The sequence below is a fragment of the Aquarana catesbeiana genome, linkage group LG02 (genome assembly GCF_042186555.1).
Source record: "Aquarana catesbeiana isolate 2022-GZ linkage group LG02, ASM4218655v1, whole genome shotgun sequence".
Lineage (NCBI taxonomy): Eukaryota > Metazoa > Chordata > Amphibia > Anura > Ranidae > Aquarana > Aquarana catesbeiana.
The window spans coordinates 807,491,831-807,513,754 of record NC_133325.1 but is presented as its reverse complement, the minus strand read 5'-3'; the positions used below and the strand labels follow the sequence as shown (position 1 = coordinate 807,513,754).

Below are 21,924 nucleotides of genomic sequence, written 5' to 3'. Positions count from 1 at the left end.
AAATATGGCTTATGCCGCGTACACACGACCGGACTTTCCGGCAGAAAAGGTCCGAAGGAATCATTCCGTCGGACATTCCGCTCGTGTGTGGGCCTTCATTGGACCTATTTTGACGGACCTAAAAATAGAACATGTTTCAAATCTTTCTGACGGACTCAATTCCTATCGAAAAAAACGTTTGTCTGTATGCTAGTCCGACGGACCTAAAGTGACGCAAGGGCAGCTATTGGCTACTGGCTATTGAACAAGATCGGACTTTGGTGCGATCGTGTGTAGGCAAGTCCGTTTCAGCGGGACTCCGTCGGAACTCCGTTGGAAAGACCGTCGGAGTCTATTCTGATGGAAAGTCCGGTCGTGTGTACACGGCATAAAAGGGCATCATCTGAGGCTCCATAGTGCCCACCATCAATACATTCTGCAACTTTCATTAATACCTGAAGATTCTTTGCTTTATATACCTTGGAATACCCAACCGATCTACTCACTGCTTCAATCTCTGGATCTAAGCCCTGTATATGTTTGTTTTCCATTTGGAAGAATTGATTCACCTACTGGCTCAGTCCTCGGAATTAAATGAACAATTATCTTCCATTTGGAGGATCACCGAGATTTTATGAAGTGTTTTGGAATCACTCCTACTAACGTTATACAATTGTTATGTTGATTAGTTATCAGTGTAGGAGATTACACATATTGTGTATATGAGTGATTTATGTTTGAGAGAGGTGGAGAGTATTATTGTTTTACATTTGATATATGGAATAATGTTTAGTCTCTTATTCTAGATCTACAGTATATATACACAATATAATAGTTACATAGTAGGCGAGGTTGAAAAAAGACACAAGTCCATCAAGTCCAACCTATGTGTGTGATTATATGTCAGTATTATGCAACGTACACACGGTTGGACTTTTCGACCGGACTGGTCCAACGGACTTTCTGACGGACTTTTGATAGACTTCCGCCGGACTTTTTTTACGAACTGACTTGCCTACACACAACCGTACTTTCTGACGGACCTATTTCCCGACGGAGTTAGGGCGGACTTTCCAAATGAACGGACTTGCCCACACACGAACAAGTCCGTTCATTTTGAACATGACTCGGGTACTATGGGACTAGAAAAGGAAGTCAATCTCGCCGATTTTATCAACGAGATTGACACCTTACGAGCCCCGTCGCGGGGCATACCAGGCCCTTAGGTCATGGTATGGATTTTAAGGGGAACCCCCTACGCTGAAAAAACGGCATGGGGTCCCCCCAAAATCCATACCAAACCCCGATCCGAGCACGCAGCCCGGCCGGTCAGGAAAGGGGGTGGGGACGACCGAGCGCCCCCCCCTTCTGAACCGTACCAGGCCGCATGCCCTCAACATGGGGGGGTGGGTGCTTTAGGGGAGGGGGGAGCCCTGCGGGCCCCCCCACCCCAAAGCATCTTGTCCCCATGTTGATGAGGACAAGGGCCTCTTCCCAACAACCCTGGCCATTGGTTGTCGGGGTCTGCGGGCGGGGGGCTTATCGGAATCCGGGATAATAAGTGGGCCCCCAGATCCTGGCCCCCCCCATGTGAATGAGTATGGGGTACATCGTACCCCTACCCATTCACCTAGGGAAAAAGTGTCAATAAAAAAACACACTAGACAGGTTTTAAAAGTAATTTATTAGACAGCTCTGGGGGTCTTCTTCTGACTTCGGGGGTCTCTCCGGCCTCTTCTCCCCATGTTTGGTTCTTCTCCGCTCTCTCCGGCCTCTTCTCCCGATGTTCGGCCTCTTCTCCCGCTCTCCGGTTCTTCTGCCGGGCTCCTCCGCTATCTTCTGCTCTTTTGCAGCTCTTTTGTTAGCGGTGGCCCGGTCTTCTTCGTCGTCTTCTCCCCTCTTCTCTTCTTCCGATGTTGACATGACGCTCTCTCTCGGCCTCTTCTCCCGGAGAGCGGGAGAAGAGGTCGAACACCAGGAGAAGAACCGAACATCTGGAGAAGAGGCCGGAGAGAGCCGAGAAGCACCGGACATCGGAAGAAGAGGCCGGAGAGACCCCCAAAGTCGGAAGAAGACCCCCGGAGCTGTCTACTAAATTACTTTAAAAACCTGTCTAGTGTGTTTTTTTATTGACACTTTTTCCCTAGGTGAATGGGTAGGGGTACAATGTATCCCATACTCATTCACATAGGTTGATAGATTCTGATAAGCCCCCTGCCCGCAGACCCCGACAACCAACGGCCAGGGTTGTCAGGAAGAGGCCCTTGTCCTCATCAACATGGAGACAAGGTGCTTTCCCCCAAAGCACCCCCCCCATGTTGAGGGCATGCGGCCTGGTACGGTTCAGGAGGGGGGGGGGCGCTCGCTCGTCCCCACCCCCTTTCCTGACTGGCCAGGCTGCGTGCTCGGATAGGGGTCTGGTATGGATTTTGGGGGGACCCCATGCCGTTTTTTCAGCGTAGGGGGTTCCCCTTAAAATCCATACCAGATCTAAGGGACATTGTCGCCTCCCCCTCGCGCTCGCCGCAATAGGAAAATTTGAGAGATGCAGTACCCTGCCCTGGCGTCATATCTGGTCCGTCGGACCAGCATACAGACGAACGGGCTTTCCGTTAGGAACTGAGTCCCGCGGAGTTACGACGTAAAAATTTGAAGCAGGCTTCAAATCTAAAGTCCGTCGGATTTCTGACCGAAACGGTCCGTCGGAAGTCCGATGCAGACCACAGACAGTCGGATTGTCCGCCGGATTTGGTCCGTCGGACCAATCCGGTCGGAAAGTCCGCCCGTGTGTAAACGGCATTACATTGTATATTCCTGTATGTTACGGTCGTTCAGGTGATTATCTAATAGTTTTTTGAAACTATTGATTCTCCCCGCTGAGACCACCGCCTGTGGAAGGGAATTCCACATCCTTAAAGCTCTTACAGTAAAGAACCCTCTACATAGTTTAAGGTTAAACCTCTTTTCTTCTAATTTTAATGAGTGGCCACGAGTCTTATTAACCGCTTGCCGACCGCCGCCTGTTTGTTTAGGTCGACAGAATGGCATGGCTGCACAAATGGGCGTACCTGTACGTCCCTTTAAATTTGCCGCCGTGCCATCGCATGCGCCCGCCGCGAGCTCCATGAGTAGGATCAGGTCTCGATGTCCGCGGGGATACCCGCAATCGTCTCATGGTGAGGAAGAACGGGGAGATGCTGATGTAAACAAGCATCTCCCCATTCTGCCTAATGACACTGTCACTGATCACAACTCCCTGTGATCGTGAGCGGTGATCAGTGTCATGTCACACACAGCCCATCCCCCCCACAGTTAGAATCACTTCCTAGAACACACTTAACCCCTTCCGAGTCAACTAGTGGTTAACCCCTTCACTGCCAGTGTCATTTTTACAGTATTCAGTGCAATTTTATAGCACTGATCGCTGTAAAAATGACAATGGTCCCAAAAATGTGTCAAAAGTGTCCAATCTGTCCGCCATAATGTCGCAGTCGTGATAAAAATCGCAGATCGTCGCCATTACTAGTAAAAAAAACTAGTTTAAAAAATTATTAATAAAAATGCCATAAATCTATCCCCTATTTTGTAGGCGCTGTAACTTTTGCGCAAACCAAACAATAAGCGCTTATTGCATTTTTTTTTACCAAAAATATGTGGACGAATACGTATCGGCCTAAACTGAGGAAAAAAAAAGTTTTTTATATATTTTTGGGGGATATTTATTATAGCAAAAAGTAAAAAATAATGCGTTTTTTTCAAAATTGTCGCTTTTTTTTGCTTATAGCGCAAAGTTCTATTTGTGGGGAAAAAGGACATCAATTTTGTTCGGGAGCAACGTTGTACGACCGCGCCATTGTCAGTTAAAGCGAAGCAGTGCCGAATCGCAAAACGTGCTCTGGTCTTTTGCCAGCCAAATGGTCCGGGGCTGAAGTGGTTAACCACTTCAATACCAGGCACTTAGACACCTTCCCGCCCAGGCCAATTTTCAGCTTTCAGCGCTGTTGCAATTTGAATGACAATTACGCAGTCATGCTACACTGTACCCAAACAAATTTTTTATCGTTTTGTTCCCACAAATAGAGCTTTCTTTTGGTGGTATTTGATCACCTCTGCGGTTTTTATTTTTTACGCTATAAACAAAAAAAGACTGAAAATTTTGAAAAAAAACAAGTTTTTCTTTGTTTCTGTTAAAATTTTTTGTAAATAAGTAAGTTTTCTTCTTCAATGACGGGCACTGATATGGCTGCACTGACGGGCACTGATGGGCACCAATGAGGTGGCACCAATGAGGTGGCACTGATGAGGTGGCACTGATGAGGTGGCACTGATGAGGTGGCACTGACGGGCACTGATGATGGGCACTGATAGGCGGCACTGATGGGAATTGATAGGTGGCACTGATGGGCACTGATAGGTGGCACTGGTATACGGCACTGATGGGCACTCATAGGTGGCACCGATGGGCACTCATAGGCGATACTGATGGGCACTCCTAGGTGGCATTGATTGGTACTTATGGGTGGCACTGATGGGTACTTATGGGTGGCACTGATAGGTGGGCACTGATGGGCACTGATGGGCACTGACAGGTGGCACCGATGGGCACTGACAGGTGGCACTGATGACACTGATTGGTGGCACTGAATAAACTATTGGTGGCATTGCTGGGCAGACCTGAAACATGTTGGTGCCAATCAGTGCCCATTTGTCGGCACTAATTGGCACAGATTGGGCACATTGGGCACATGTGGATGGCCATGGGGTACATACCTACATACCTCCACCGATCGCCGCGATGCGCGCCCCCGCCAGCACGCGGTGGCATGTTATCCTGCTGGATGTCATATGACGCCCAGTCAGGATAACTGAACCACCGCCCGGCCGTCATCTGATATGGGCCGGGCGGGAAGTGGTTAAAGTGGAGTTCCACTCCTAAAATTATCTTACCATTTTTCAGCTGCATTAAAAACGGTAAATAACATTTGGAAAAAAACATTTTTTTTTTTACTCACCTTTTAATGCCTGTTGCTAGGGGGTCCCCCGTAATCTGCCTCCTTACGTCACTTCCCTCGGCACCGGAAGGAAGATCACCTCTCCCCCCTCCCTCTGGGCAATCATCTGGGACATGTCACAGGTCCCAGATGATTGCGCGGCCAGTCACGGCGTAGCTCACGCATGCGCAGTGAGTGCCCGGCTGTGAAGCCACAGCCGGGCGCACACAGTTACCATGCTGGCGCCGCCGAGTGGAGGGGGAGATGAGCGGGGCTTCGAACCCCCCGCATCGCTGGACCTAGGGACAGGTAAGTGTCTGATTATTAAAAGTCAGCAGCTGCAGTATTTGTAGCTCCTGACTTTTATTTTTTTTTTTAAGCGGAATTCCGCTTTAAACTCCTTTCCACGAAAAAGTGTTCTCCCTATTGTGGGGTCACCAGTCCGGTGTTTATATATTGTGGGGTCACCAGTCCGGTATTTGTATATTGTGGGGTCACCAGTCCGGTATTTATATATTGTGGGGTCACCAGTCCGGTGTTTATATATTGTGGGGTCACCAGTCCGGTATTTGTATATTGTGGGGTCACCAGTCCGGTATTTATATATTGTGGGGTCACCAGTCCGGTATTTATATATTGTGGGGTCACCAGTCCGGTGTTTATATATTGTGGGGTCACCAGTCCGGTATTTGTATATTGTGGGGTCACCAGTCCGGTATTTATATATTGTGGGGTCACCAGTCCGGTGTTTATATATTGTGGGGTCACCAGTCCGGTATTTGTATATTGTGGGGTCACCAGTCCGGTATTTGTATATTGAAATCATATCCCCTCTCAAGCGTCTCTTCTCCAGAGAGAATAAGTTCAGAGCTCACAACCTTTCCTCATAACTAAGATCCTCCAGACCCTTTATTAGCTTTGTTGCCCTTCTTTGTACTCACTCCATTTCCAGTACATCCCTCTTGATGTAATAGATTGATATGCATATTATTAGGGATTTGATCTGGAGGGTCAAAAAAAGCTTTTGGTAGAGTCTGGTGTTGGGACAGTGGCCACGAGTGCTCAGTGAGGTCAGAGTGCCTGCAGGATCTTCTGTTGGTTGCAGAAGTGTGTGGTGGGTGTGTCACCAGAGCTGGGCTGGATGGCTGAAGCAGCAGAAGGCAACAGAAACAGCAGATGTAGGACCGGTGTCACCCAGGGGCGGATCCAGGGGGGGCAACGGGGCAATTGCCACCCCTGAGAAATCTGTTGCAGCCTGGCCGGGCAGGTGAGCTCCGTGGGCAGCTCCGCCGCGAGTGGCTCCGAGAGCAAGAGCGGGCAGCTCCTCCACCACGGGCGGATAAGAGAGTGGCCGGCTCTGCCGCGGGAGTGTCGGGCAGCTCCGTGTGAGGGCGGGCAGGTAGCAGGCAGGAGAGAGAGCGGATTGGCTGGGCGGCTCCGTGTGTGGATGGGCGGGTGAGCAGGCTAGGTGTGTGTGTGTGGGGGTGACTGGCCAATCAGCGAGCTGAGGGCGGGCAGGCAGCAGGCGGGAGAGAGAGCGGATTGGCCGGGCGGCTCCGTGTGTGGATGGGCGGGTGAGCAGGCTAGGTGTGTGTGTGGGGGTGGCTGGCCAATCAGCGAGCCGACGGGCAGGGGAGCAGAGAGATTACATCATCTCTCACTGCCCCCACATCTCTGCATTAACTTCCGCCCTCACTGTGCAGGTAGCGTGGGGAGCAGGGAGATTACATTATCTCTCTGCTGCCTGTCTCTGGAACAAGGAAACAAGCAAAACACCACCTTACCTGGCACGTGACACTCCACATCTGGGTGGCAAGTGACAATCCGCATCTAGTGGCAGATGACGTGACAATCCGCATCTAGTGACAGATGACGTGGCAAGTGACAATCCGCATCTAGTGGCATATGACGTGGCAAGTGACAATTCGCAATGTGTGGCATATGACGTGGCAAGTGACAATCAGCATCTAGTGGCAATTGACGTGGCAAGTGAAAATCCGCAATGTGTGGCATATGACGTGGCAAGTGACAATCCACATCTAGTGGCAGATGACGTGGCAAGTGACAATCCGCAATGTGTGGCATATGACATGGCAAGTGACAATCAGCATCTAGTGGCAATTGACGTGGCAAGTGAAAATCCGCAATGTGTGGCATATGATGTGGCAAGTGACAATCAGCATCTAGTGGCAATTGACGTGGCAAGTGAAAATCCGCAATGTGTGGCATATGACGTGGCAAGTGACAATCTGCATCGAGTGGCAGGTGACGTGGCAAGTCACAATCCACAAGGTGTGGCAAGTGACAATCCGCATCTAGTGGCAGCTGATGTAGCAAGTGACAATCCGCAACATGTGGCAGGTGTCAATCTGCATCTGGTGGCAGGCAAGTGACAATCCACAAAATGTGTCAGGCGACGGTGGCAGGTGACATGCTCAGGGTTCCCACTGATTCTGCATTATGGTGAGTTGAATGATTTCATTTTATATAACAATGTAATCATAGAAATAATGCGCTTCAATCATCCTGACACCATAACAACCATGGTGCTGGGATGATTAAAGCACCAGCAACAGCCATTTCCCCGATAAATTGTTTGCAAAAAAAATGTATATTTCTGGCAGTGCCCCTCCCGAGACTAAGCTCTGGATCCGCCCCTGGTGTCACCAGGCACTATGCAGAGCAGGACAGACGGATAGCTGGATGCAGGGTGAGATAAGCCAGTTTATGAACAGAGGATCAGATATCAGTATAAACAGCAGGCAGAGAATGGTCAAGGTGCAGGCAGAGGTTGGCAACAGGATATCAGGCAGATGGAAGATATAACAAAGTCTTTAAGGCAAGCCGAGGTCAGAATGGGAGGAGAGCAAGCGTGGTCAGGATAAGCCGAGTCAAACACAGGAGTCAAGCAGAGATCACAGGATCAGGTATGAAGGGTAAAGCTGCAGATCAGATAGAAATGCACTAGTGCAGCTGCTGCCCTTATATAGGCCATTTGGCGCTAGCATTAATGGCAAACGTGCGTATGCGTGTTCGTGCTAATGCCTAGGAGTAGGGATGAGCTTCGAGTTCGAGTCGAACTCATGTTCGACTTGAACATCGGCTGTTCGCCAATTCGCCGAACAGCGAACAATTTGGGGTGTTCGCTGCAAATTCGAAAGCCGCGGAACACCCTTTAAAAGTCTATAGGAGAAATCAACAGTGCTAATTTTAAAGGCTTATATGCAAGTCATTGTCATGAAAAGTGTTTGGGGACCCGGGTCCTGCCCCAGGGGACATGGATCAATGCAAAAAAAAGTTTTAAAAACGGACGTTTTTTCGGGAGCAGTGATTTTAATAATGCTTAAAGTGAAACAATAAAAGTGTAATATTCCTTTAAATTTTGTACCTGGGGGGTGTCTATAGTATGCCTGTAAAGGGGCGCATGTTTCCTGTGTTTAGAACAGTCTGACAGCAAAATGACATTTCAAAGGAAAAAAAAGTCATTTAAAACTACTCGCGGCTATTAATGAAATGCTGGTCCGATAATACACATAAAAGTTCATTGATAAATACGGCATGGGATTTCCCCACAGAGGAACCCCGAACCAAAATTTAAAAAAAAAATGGCGTGGGGGTCCCCCTAAATTTCATACCAGGCCCTTCAGGTCTGGTATGGATATTAAGGGGAACCCCACGCCAAAATTGAAAAAAAAAATTGCATGGGGGCCCCCCAAAAATCCATACCAGCGCCCCCCCTCCCTCCTGAACCGTACCAGGCCACATGCCCTCAACATTGGGTGGGTTCTTTGGGGTAGCGGCCCCCCGAAGCACCTTGTCCCCATGTTGATGAGGACAAGGGCCTCATCCCCACAACCCTTGGCCGGTGGTTGTGGGGGTCTGTGGGCGGGGGGGCTTATCGGAATCTGGAAGCCCCCTTTAACAAGGGGACCCCCAGATCCCGGCCCCCCCGTGTGAAATGGCAATGGGGTACAAAAGTACCCCTACCATTTCACAAAAAAGTGTCAAAAATGTTAAAAATGTTAAAAATGACAAGAGACAGTTTTTGACAATTCCTTTATTTAAAGTCTTTTTCTTTCCATCTTCTTCAGGTCTTCTTCCTTCCTTCCTTCTTCCTTTGGTTTCTTCCTCCATCTTCTTCCGCGGCGTCTTTTTCTCCATTTCGTTTTTGGGCCGCTCCGCATCCTTGGGAGGGTCCCGCTGTATAACGCTTCTCTTCTTCTGACACTTCTTAAATAACAGAGGGCAGGGCCACCTGGTGACCCCGCCCTCCTCTGACACACGGGGACTTGACGGGGACTTCCCTATGGGTTTCCCGTGATGTCAGATCGGGTGGGGTCACCCTGGTATGGATTTTTAGGGGGACTCACTCCATTTTTTTTTTTTTACATTTTGACACGGGGTTCACCTTAAAATTCATACCAGACCTGAAGGGTCTGGTATTGATTTTGAGGGGGACCCCCACGCCATTTTTTTTATTTTGGCGCGGGGTTCCCCTTAATATCCATACCAGACCTGAAGGGCCTGGTATGGAATTTAGGGAGACCCCCACACCATTTTTTTTTAAATTTTGCTTTGGGGTTCCCTTGTGGGGAAATACCATGCAGTTTTTATCAATGAACTTTTATGTGTATTGTCGGACAGGCAATTCATTAATAGACGCGGGTAGTTTTAAATGACTTTTTTTCCTTTGAAATGTCATTTTGCTGTCAGACTGTTCTAAACAGGGGAAACATGCGCCCCTTTACAGGTATACTATAGACACCCCCCAGCTACGAAATTTAAAGGAATATTACACTTTTATTGTTTGACTTTAAGCATTATTAAAATCACTGCTCCCGAAAAAACTGCAGTTTTTAAAAAAAAATGTATGCATTGATCCATGTCCTCTGAGGCAGGACCCAGGTCCCCAAACACTTTTTATGACAATAACTTGCATATAAGCCTTTAAAATGAGCACTTTTGATTATTCATGTTCGTGTCCCATAGACTTTAACGGTGTTCGCGTGTTCGAACAACTTTTTTGCCTGTTCACATATTCTGGTGCGAACCGAACAGGGGGATGTTCGGCTCATCCCTACCTAGGAGCTTCAGCTGCACTATGGCCAGCATATCCCTGAAAGCTTTGTTATAATGATATGGAGGTATGTAGGCAGGTGTGGTCTCTGTTCTCCACTATAGGTGCCTCTCAGACAAAATGGGACTGCAGTTTGAAAGAAAGTCAAAAGAAACCTGGATTCTTTATGGTTTCCTTGGGCCCCTGGGCCAGTGTTGCCTACCGTCAGTATTTTTACTGGCAGCCAGTGAAGGAAGGTTTGTTAGTCCTATCCTCAGAATAGCCGGGGGATGGTAGAGCTCCAAATGTAAAAGCTTTCCTATTAAAGAAATGAGCAGCACCCTGCAGGAGAGGATACAACTGTCCATCTGTGTATAACATTGTCACCTTCCATCCCCCCTCCATTTATCAATCAGAGTTTTATCCATCCCTCTACCTGGACAGAGAAGAGCCCTCAGGAGGAGGACACGGAGGGGACACATTGCTGCAGTCGGAGTGTCTATGATATGTACTCTGTCTGATAATACTGTATTATTATGTATTATTATTATCTCTAACCCACATCTTCAATCTCTCCCTCTCTTCTGGCATCTTCCCCAACTCCCTAAATCATGCACATGTCAAACCCATACTTAAAAAGCCGTCACTGGACCCATCCAAGCTTAACAACCTACGCCCCATCTCCTTGCTCCCCTTCTTATCCAAGGTTCTGTTCTTGGACCTCTCCTATTTTCAATCTACACCTCCACCCTGGGTCAACTGATAGCCTCCCATGGCTTCCAATACCACCTCTACGCTGACGAAACCCAAATTTATTTCTCTACCCCTCAGCTCACTCCCTCTGTCTCCTTACGTATCACTAATTTACTATCAGATATATCAGTCTGAACGTCACACCACTTCCTCAAACTCAATCTATCCAAAACCGAACTTATAATTTTTCCTCCCGCATATACCCCTTCCCCTTCCCCTGATCTCTCTGTCAAAATCAATGGCACAACTATAAGCCCATCCCCACATGCCAAAGTTCTAGGTGTAGACCTGGACTCTGAACTCTCCTTCAAGCAACACATCCAATCACTGTCCAAATCCTGCCGCCTCAACCTCCGCAACATCTCCAAAATACGCCCCTTTCTAACCAATGACACAACAAAGCTCTTAATTCACTCCCTGGTCATCTCTCGCCTTGACTACTGCAACTCCCTTCTCATTGGCTTACCTCTACAAAGTCTATTGCCCCATACACACGGTCGGACTTTGTTCGGACATTCCGACAACAAAATCCTAGGATTTTTTCCGACGGATGTTGGCTCAAACTTGTCTTGCATACACACGGTCACACAAAGTTGTCGGAAAATCCGACCGTTCTAAACGCGGTGATGTAAAACACGTACGTCGGGACTATAAACGGGGCAGTGGCCAATAGCTTTCATCTCTTTATTTATTCTGAGCATGCGTGGCACTTTGTCCGTCGGATTTGTGTACACACGATCGGAATTTCCGACAACGGATTTTGTTGTCGGAAAATTTTATAGCAAGCTCTCAAACTTTGTGTGTCGGAAAATCCGATGGAAAATGTGTGATGGAGCCTACACACGGTCGGAATTTCCAACAACAAGGTCCTATCACACATTTTCCGTCGGAAAATCCGACCGTGTGTACGGGGCATATCACCTCTTCAATCCATCAAGAATGCTGCTGCCAGACTCATCCACCTTACCAATCGCTCTGTGTCTGCTACTCCTCTCTGTCAATCCCTCCACTGGCTTCTGATCGGCCAAAGAATTAAATTAAAAATACTAACAGCTACCTACAAAGCCATCCACAATTTCGCCCCCAGCTACATCACTAGCCTAGTCTCTAAATACCAACCTAATCATTCTCTTCGTTCCTCTCAAGACCTCCTGCTCTCTAGCTCCCTCGTCACTTCTTCCCATGCTCGCCTCCAAGACTTTTCCAAAGCCTCTCCAATCCTATGGAATGCTCTACCCCAATTTTATCTTATCTTATCTCCTACTCTATTAGCTTTTAGACGATCCCTGAAAACCCTTCTCTTCAGAGAAGCCTATCCTACCCACACCTAACAACTGTATTTTCATTTTTTCCATCAGCTCATCCCCCACAGTTATTACCTTTTGTTTCCACTTGACTCTCCCTTCTAGATTGTAAGCTCTAACGAGCCGGGCCCTCTGATCCCTCCTTTATTGATTTGTATTGTAAGTGTACTGTCTGCCCTCATGTTATAAAGCGCTGCGCAAACCGTTGGCGCTATATAAATCCTGTATAATAATAATAATAATATTATGACCTGTTTATAATGTACTTACATACCTGTGCCTGGACAGAGAAGAGCCCACAGGAGGAGGACACGAAGGAAGAACATTTCTGCAGTCGGTGTGGTCGGTCTGTGTGAAGGAAGAATGAGAACTTGTAAAGAAAAGTCAAAGAGGAAGAAGATTCTGCATCGCAAAACTTGTGTTTCCTTCTCTTTAAAATCCTGATGTGTTATTGCACCCGCAAGCAATATTTACCGTCAGTGATTTACTGTATATCTCAGAACCTCACAACTCTAAACACCTCAAATCTGATCTGTTTTTCCTGCTTTTAGAGTTAAGGACCTCAAGAGGGTATCTGATCCTTATAGAGAAGGTACCAACATCTCTATCAGAAAATATAACAATATACCAACCTGGGACTTGTCAGGTATCAATACACAACACTAGTATATAAAGTTCATAAGTTTATTTGTTCTCCATAAAAGTATTCATTAAAACATTGAGACTGGTGCAGACTATGTGCAACTTTGAATGTTCCATCTCCTCTTTCTCTTTGTCCCTCCTGAATAGTATCAGGTTCCAGATTTATACTTGAATGTCCAAGAATTGTCAATACAGTATATGCAATGGGGAAAAAAATGTTTTGACATGTTTCATGGACTATATTTGCTATTTCCTCCACAGAAGAGCGGGTTGGTGAAGCCCCAAGGATAACAAGGACGTCTATAGAAAACATCCCATGTAGATAATTCAACATATACAGTATGTGGTTATGAGAATTCCTTATACTGTGGCCCCGGAACTTCTGCTGGCAGGATAACTATAGTCTGTATCTCAGCCGGTTATTCCACTACAATATATTCCTTATCCACTCCAAATATCCACCATTGTCCGTGGTTTGTCACATGATGCCAGATAAGATACAAATGGCCACACAATCTTCCCAGGTCACTCAGGAAAATCCCCTGATGAAATGGCAAACATAGTCCCCAAAACACGTCTAGAAGAAAAATCTTTCTGTCTGGAGGTTTGGTGAATGTCCCAAGTAAATGGGTGTTTGCCTGAGACTATCCTCCAGCTGCAGTGGGATTTGAAAAGTTCAATCTCAGTGGTTACTGAGCATACAAAGCTAAGCAGGACAAAAACTTCACAACAGGATATAGAAACGTTATAAGAAGACCTCAATAAAAAAAGGGGGGTGAGCAACTACATGGCAAATGAGGTTTAATAATGAAAAATATAAAGTAATGTATTTGTAAGCTAAAAATAGAAATGCAAGTTACTAGTTAGGGGGACAAGCTCTGGGGGGATTCCAGGATGCAAAAAGATCTGGGGGTCCCAGTAGATCACAGGTTCAGCAATAGCATGCCATGCCAAGCTGCAGCAAGCAAAGTCAGCAGACTATTACCATGCATTAAAAAGGGGATTTATTTCAGAGATAAAACTATAATTCTGCCACTTTACAAAACTCTGGTGTGACCACATCTTGAATATGCCGTCCAGTTCTGGTCACCAGTCCTCAGGAGGGATGTACAGGAACCGGAGAGATTCCAGAGAAGGCCAACAAACCTAATAAGGAGACTGGAGGAGTAACAGTATAGCAATATCTATAAAGATTTAATGTATTCTCCCTGAGAAGAGATGCTTATGAGGGAACAGGATCACAATATACAAGTATCTAAATGGTGATTCTATTCAGTCTCAGGACAAAACGTGGTGTCACGTATCTGGTCTTGAGGCCGAGGTGTAGAGAGGGTTTCACTTGCGGCTGAGTGTACAACACCTCTGGAGACGGTGACAGGAGATGCCGAGCCCAAAGAAGCACAGGTTACCAGCTGTATGGTAGTCAGATGGATCTGCAGTGGTGATGCCTCTTCAGGAGATAGCCAGGCACTGGAGGAAGCTGATCCAGGATGACAGGCTGGGAAGTGCAGGTGGATCACAGCAGGCAGGATGAGGCAGGAGATGTGGTCAGGAATGGAAGCCAAGGTCAGAGCACAGTGGTCAAGCAGAGGAGTAGACAGGAGCGTGGTTGGAGGCATAGGGTCATACACAGGAGGTAACTGGGAACAGGTCAGTGGAACAAGCCCGAGGTGAGAGCCAGGAGAGAAGCAAGGGGAAGTCCAGAAATATCCTGGGTCTGTAACAGGAAATCCAGAAGTAACAAAAGCACAGGAACACGGGTATCAGAGAGCTGAAGACCAGTCAGCAAAGTCTGTGAGCAACTGTCATCTTTATAAAGGCCGGATGGTGTCAAGATCTTTAGCACATGGCATTCGTCAGTACCAGGCTGGGTATTGATAACCGTGCCAGGCCTTAGAGCTAATCCTAACTGGCTTATCCCCCGACATGTGGCCACTCAATCAAGTTGGTTGAGAAGAGGTTTACTTTAAACTATATAAGGAGTTCTCTATTGTTAGAGCGGTGAGAATGTGGAACTCCCTTCCACAGTAGGTGGTGTCAGCGGGGAGTCTCGATAATTAAAAAACGTTTAAATGGGCATCTTAGCGAATGGAATATACAGGGATATGGGAAATGGTCGTGACATAGATACATACACACCCACACAGTTTGAACTGGATGGACTGGTGTAGGACAAATTCCTCTAAAACTTTATTAGGGCATACAAGTAAATCACATGATATGGGAGCTGTCATTCTTAACCCCCTGTCCTCCGGAAGGTTTTACACCCTTTGTGACTAAAGCATTTTTTGTGATTCATCACTGTGCTTCTTTAACTGAAAATTAATCAATTCATTAATGAATTAAATAACTAGCAGTTCGGTCATGTAACACTGTACCCAAATAAAATTTACATCATTTTTTGCTAAAATGAGTATGTTGTGGTCATTTGGTCCACTGACCCAATTTACCATATGCCCATGTTGTCTGCCTCCATGACCAGGGCACAAAACGAGCAGATCTTGCGGTTCATGCACTTCAAAAACAATGAACTCTGTCGTCCTCGTGGAGACCCTGAATACGATCAGCTCTACAAAATTCGGCCCCTCGTAAACCACTTCAACCAATGTTTTGCAGCCGTTGTCAAGTTGTCTGCGTTGATGAGTTCCTGATTAATTTTTCTGGCCGCTTGTCATTCAAACAGTATCTTCCCAGCAAGTGTGCCAGATACGGGGTCAAGATGTATAAGCTCTGTGAGGTGTCTACTTTCCAAAATGGGGTCATTTGGGGGGGTTTTGTGCCATCTGGGCATTTTATGGCCTTCGAAACTGTGATAGGTAGTGAGGAGTGAAATCAAAAACTTACGCCCTTAGATATCCTGAAGGCGGTGATTGGTTTTCAGGGCCCCGTACGCGGCTAGGCTCCAAAAAATTCCACACATGTGGTATCCCCGTACTCAGGAGAATCAGCAGAATGTATTTTGGGGTGTAATCCCACATATTCTCATGGCATGTTTGAGCAATATATCATTTAGTGACAACTTTGTGCATAAAAAAAAAAGTTGTCATTTTCCCGCAACTTGTGGCAAAATATAAAACATTCCATGGACTCAACATGCCTCTCAGCAAATAGCTTGGGGTGTCTACGTTCCAAAATGGGGTGATTTTGGGGGGGGGTTTTGTGCCATCTTGGCATTTTATGGCCTTCAAAACTGTGATAGGTAGTGAGGAGTGAAATCAAACATTTATGCCCTTAGAAATCCTGAAAGCGGTGCTTGGGTTTCGGGGCCCCGTACGCGGCTAGGCTCCCAAAAAGTCCCACACATGTGGTATCCCCATACTCGGGAGAAGCAGCAGAATTTTTTTTTGGGGTGTAATTCCACATATAACCATGGCATGTGTGAGCAATATATCATTTAGTGACAACTTTTTGTAAAAAACATTTTTTTTTTTTTTTCATTATTCAATCACTTGGGACAAAAAAATAAAATATTCAATGGGCTCAACATGCCTCTCAGCAATTTCCTTGGGGTGTCTACTTTCCAAAATGGGGTCATTTAGGGGGGGTTTGTACTGTCTTGCCATTTTAGCACCTCAAGAAATGAGATAGGCAGTCATAAACTAAAAGCTGTGTAAATTCCAGAAAATGTACCCTAGTTTGTAGACGCTATAACTTTTGCGCAAACCAATAAATATTTGCTTATTGACATTTTGTTTACCAAAGACATGTGGCCGAATACATTTTGGCCTAAATGTATGACTAAAATTGAGTTTTTTGGATTTTTCTTATAACAAAAAGTCAAAAATATCAATTTTTTTTTCAATATTTTCAGTCTTTTTCCGTTTATATCGCAAAAAATAAAAATCGCAGAGGCGATCAAATACCATTGAAAGAAAGCTCTATTTGTGGGAAAAAAAGGACGCAAATTTTGTTTGAGTACAACATCGCACGACCGCGCAATTACCAGTTAAAGCAGTGAAGTGCCAAATTGTAAAAAGTCCTCTGGTCTTTGGCCAGCCAAATGGTCCGGGGCTGAAGTTGTTAAAGGCTACCAAACAGTAATTTTCTAAAATGGGTGTCAGAGGAATTATATATGTGTGAGTTATGATGTGGAACGTTTATGTTCATGAATATCATACAATTTGGGTTTACATGTATTGTCCATGGTGGGACCCAGGTGTGAACCTCTGACCATGGCTGCGTCTGGCGGAATCTCTTCATGCTGAGCCACCTGGAATGCTGGACAGTTCTCTGGACAATTCCTTAAAAGATCTTGCCTTGAACCTTGTTTCTCTTGAACCTTGAACTCTTACCTCCTCGCATGAACTCTCTATTTAAGTAATGCCTTTGCACTTCCTGTTTGACAGATTATTGTGCTCTCTACAGCCAATATCTCACTCCTGTTACCTTTGCTGCCATCCCTATCTGTGCTACCACTCATTACTAATCTTTGGCTTGTTCCTCGACTACTCTTCTGCTTAATCCCTAACTGCTATACTTGTTACTGAACCCGGCTTGCTCACCTCCTGCTGGGGTGATTCTGAGGACCACGACCTGGTGCTAACATGCAGCAAAACCCATCTCCACCATCAGGAGCACCGGTGAACACTGGTTAGTGCTTAGACTTCACATGTCAGGTGAGCCCATGTCATATACCAGGGTGACTTGCTTCTGTATTTATCCAGCTGGTCAGTAGGAGCCTCTCTACTGCTATAGCTACTGGTCTTCAAGCCTGACCCCTGACCATGACAGTCCTATTACCTGAACTTGGACACTAATGCCGCGTACAGACGATCGGAATTTCCGACAACCAAATCGTGGATTTTCTTCCGACGGATGTTGGCTAAAACTTATCTTGCATACACACGGTCCCACAAATGTTGTCGGAAATTGCGATCGGCAAGAACGCGCTGACGTACAACATGTACGATGACCCGAGAAAAATTTCAAGTTCAATAGCCAGTGCGGCTCTTCTGCTTGATTCCGAGTATGCGTGGACTTTTGTGCGTCGGAATTGTGTACACATGCTCAGAATTTCCGACAACAAAGTTTTTGGTCGAAAAATTTGAGAACCGGCTCTCAAACAGTTGTTGTCGGAAATTTCGACAGCAAATGTCCGATGGAGCCTACACACGGTCGGAATTTTGCCTTTGCCCAATCATGGCTCTCACAGCCCATTGCGCTGTGATTGGCCAAAGCATACAGTTTAGGTGTATTTTTTGGACAATCAGCAGCTGTTAATGCACTGCGATCTTGCAGTGCATTATGGGGCGCTCTGCGGTGGGCAAACTTCCCGCGAGCGCCCCATATGTCCATTTGTTCTACGAACAAATGCACACCCGATGTTTGTGTCAAACTTACATTCGACTCGAACATCGGGACCATCCCTACTTCCTTACTTCCCACCCAGGGCCATCATATGATGTCTGGGACTTTGAGTGGAGATATCTGAATGATGGGTGCAGCTGAAGGCATCATTCTTTTCTGCTGGTGATTCCCTGAACCGTAGAATAAATCATAGCGGCTTGATTGTTTTTACAGGCAGGTTCCTCTGCATATTCCCCTCTGGAGAATACTCTGCAATACCCCCACAATACTCTGCAATACCCCACAATACCCCGCAATACCCCACAATACCCCGCAATACCCCACAGTACTCTGCAATACCCTGCAATACCCCACAATACTCTGCAATACCCCGCAGTACTCTGCAATACCCCGCAGTACTCTGCAATACCCCGCAATACCCCACAATACTCTGCAATACCCCGCAATACTCTGCAATACCCCGCAGTACTCTGCAATACCCCGCAATACTCTGCAATGCCCCGCAGTATTAATAAGCCGACTCTGTAGATAGCTGCGTAGCAACGGAGGAGGGCGTAAATCCGCCTGGGCCTGGGGATTTAGAATTAGGTCATTTTTCAATGGAGAGTTTGATTTCTTCCTCTGTGAATGGGGTGCTTAGATATGCAAGTTGTTCAGGTGATAATGAGGGGAGTTTACACTTCCCTACCAGGCCAATTCTGACATTTCTCTCCTACATGTAAAAATCATAATTTTTTTGCTAGAAAATTACATAGAACCCCCAAACATTATATATGTTTTTTTAGCAAAGACCCTAGAGAATACAATGGCGGTTGTTGCAACTTTTTATCTCACACGGTATTTGCGCAGGAATTTTTCGAACGCTTTTTTTTAGGAAAAAACAGTTTTGTGTTTAAAAAAAAAAACAAAACAGTAAAGTTAGCCCAATGTTTTTGCATATTGTGAAAGATGAAGTTACGCCGAGTAAATAGATACCTAACATGTCACGCTTCAAAATTGCACACGCTCGTGGAATGACGCCAATATTCGGTACTTAAAAATCCCCATAGGCGACGCTTGAAATTTTTTTACTGGTTACATGTTTTGAGTTACAGAGGAGGTCTAGTGACAAAATTATTTCTCTCGCTCCAACGTTTGCGGCGATACCTCACATGTGTGGTTTGAACACCGTTTTCATATGTGGGCGGGACTTACGTATGCGCTCGCTTCTGCGTGCGAGCACACAGGGACAGCGGCGCTTTAAACATTTTTTTTTTTTTTTGTTAATTATATTTTCTTTTTTTGTTTTGACACTTTTTTGAAAAAAAAAAAAAAATTTTTGATCACTTTTATTCCTTTTACAAGGAATGTAAACATCTCTTGTAATAGAAATATGACATGACAGATCCTCTTAATAGTGAGATATGGGGTCAATAAGACCCCATATCTCACCACTAGGCTGGGAAGCCTGAAATAAAAAATAAAATAAAACGATCACCGCTTCCCAGCCGAAGCGGCGCCTTTTTTTGAATGGAGAGGCCGGGCGTGACGTCATAACATCGCGCCCTACCTCCGATGATCATAGAGACTCCGGCGACCATCTGGTCCGCTGGAAATCTCTATGATCTACATCCGGCGCCGGCGGATCCACTCTCCGCCTCACCGATCGTAACGGTGAGTCGGAGCAAGCACCGGAGGGCGATGGGAGGGGGGGGACATCCCCTCTCGCCTCCCATAGGAATGATCAAGCGGTGGAACGGCCGCTATGATTGTTCCTATGGTGTAGAGATTCGCCGTCTGAAACCGGCAATATCTGAATGATATCTGTAACTACAGGCATCATTCAGATATACCCACTCAAAGCCCAGGATGTCATATGACGGTGGGCGGGCGGGAAGTGGTTTGTGGTTGAGGAAGGATTGGATTTCATCCTGGGTGGGTTGATGAGTTTGGGAATCTGTTTTCAGGTTGTAAAGGTCACTGTAGTATGTGCTAAAAGCATTTGGCAATGGCTTGGGGGTTGATTAGTTTGTTCTTAGAATGTGGGTGGTATAAGTATGCGATTTTGGATTTTATGCATTGGCCTTTCATGCGGGCTGCCATTGCCCTACCCGCTTTATTGCTTGTTGCATACGATCTGGCTTTTAGTTGTTTTTGTTTAATTTCAAATCCTTCAAGAAGGAAAGATCTAAGTGTAGTGATATAATATGTATAGTAGTATCGTGGGTATGATAATTAATTAGTAAGTACTCTTCCGCAGCAACCCAATTCTTCCAGAGAGAGATGCACTTTATTGACTTCCAACACAGAACAAAGTCCAAAGTTTACAGATGACAAAAAATCCGACAGAGTATATAATTCAGAGTCCCATTTTCTCTAGATTTGCTCCTTCATAGTCATACACAGACAAGACTATACTGACTATAGACTGAATGCCATGTTATATTCACTAGACATTGAATGACTGAGCAATTTGATTGTCCGTTTCCATTTAGGCCTTTGATAGACTTTAGTCTTTCAGACAGACAACAACACCCAGCCGTGAACAGCTGTAGTCATAAACCGCCCCAATTTGATCTCCCGCATATCAACATCAACAAGTCCCCTTAGATATGTGTAATTAGATTACATTAACAGATACCACCGGAACACCCTTTGAAATGTTCAAATAGGTTAACAGCCCATACCTCACACACCTAGGTAGACTTGCATAAGATCAACACATCAAAGGGTCTTCAGCTGTCCCCTTGATATGTTAAAATTCAGTTGACTTGGACAATTCAACTGAATTTCTGGTCAACATGGCACTCCAATACAACATTATACATAAATCGGCCAACATATTACAACACTAAGGTCTTGTCGTAGTTTAAATATTTGTGATTGCGAGTGTGTAGAGGGGGTTTGTTTTTTGTTTTGTAGATCCGCGGTTGATATGGCAGCTGTCAGCTCCTCAAAGCGCCACATTTTGCTTTTTTTTTTTCGTTTTGAGCCTAATTGAATAAAAAATCCTCTAATGTAAGATTTATGTGCGTTCCACAGTACCACTGGGTCAGCCACTGAGTCTGTCTTAATGTCAAAGAATTCCTCCAGTTTTTGTTGGAGGTGAGAAGTGTTGTTCTGATTTTGTAGAATTTGATTGTTTTACGCGCCATACGAATGAGCTAGGAATTGAGGATGAGTTAGCGATTTGTATAGTAACAGGTGCGTAGTCCGAACCATGTGGTGGTGTGGATTTGAGATGAACGTACATTTTGCAATGATATTTTGTCGGAGAGGAAAAGATCAATACGCGAGTAAGTGTCTGTGACAACACCTCCAAATATCATATAAATCATTGCCTGTAAGAAAAGAGTTCAATGGGGATGTAAGTATTTTGGGTCCTGTTGAAGAATCCAATTCCTGGTCTGGAACTAAATTGAATTCTCCACAAATGAGCAGGTGTCCCTGTTTTGATTACTTTATTTTCTTTATCGTCGCTTTAAGAAATGGCATCTGGCGGTGGTTGGGGGGCGTAAAGAGTTGCAATAGTATACTGGGTGTTGTCAATAGTGCAATTCAAAAAATAATAGACCTTCCTTCTGGGTCAAGGGTGCAATTTTGTAGTTGGAAGGATAGGGTGTCCCGGATGGCTATAAGTAACTCCTCATTGTTTTTTTTACGTAGCAAGATTTGAATATATGTGGGAATGCCTTGTGTTGACATAGTGGGGTAGCTTCTTTTGTGAAGTGCATTTCTTGAACGCAGATAATGTCACTATTGTGTTTTAAGGCGGTCGCCCACAAAGAGGCCCATTTAGCAGGGTGGTTTAGGCCCTTCGCATTGATTGTTAGGATGTTGATGGCCATTGTGGAAGTGTGAGGGACAATACGGTGGGTGTAATAGACTTACTTCGAAGTTATTAGTGACTTCC

General features: G+C 45.7%; 2 protein-coding genes across 2 annotated transcripts in view; both read right to left on the bottom strand.

Moving 5' to 3' along the window:
- LOC141129507 (cell adhesion molecule CEACAM2-like) overlaps positions 1–12,483 on the bottom strand; it is a 46,582-nt gene extending 34,099 nt beyond the window's left edge. The window contains exon 1 of the mRNA XM_073617584.1: positions 12,358–12,483. Coding sequence (XP_073473685.1) covers positions 12,358–12,409 — 52 coding nt within the window. The 5' untranslated portion in view covers positions 12,410–12,483. The remainder of the gene's footprint in view (positions 1–12,357) is intronic.
- LOC141129506 (Fc receptor-like protein 5) overlaps positions 1–21,924 on the bottom strand; it is a 654,812-nt gene that overhangs the window by 586,175 nt on the left and 46,713 nt on the right. The gene's annotated exons all lie outside the window — the stretch shown is intronic.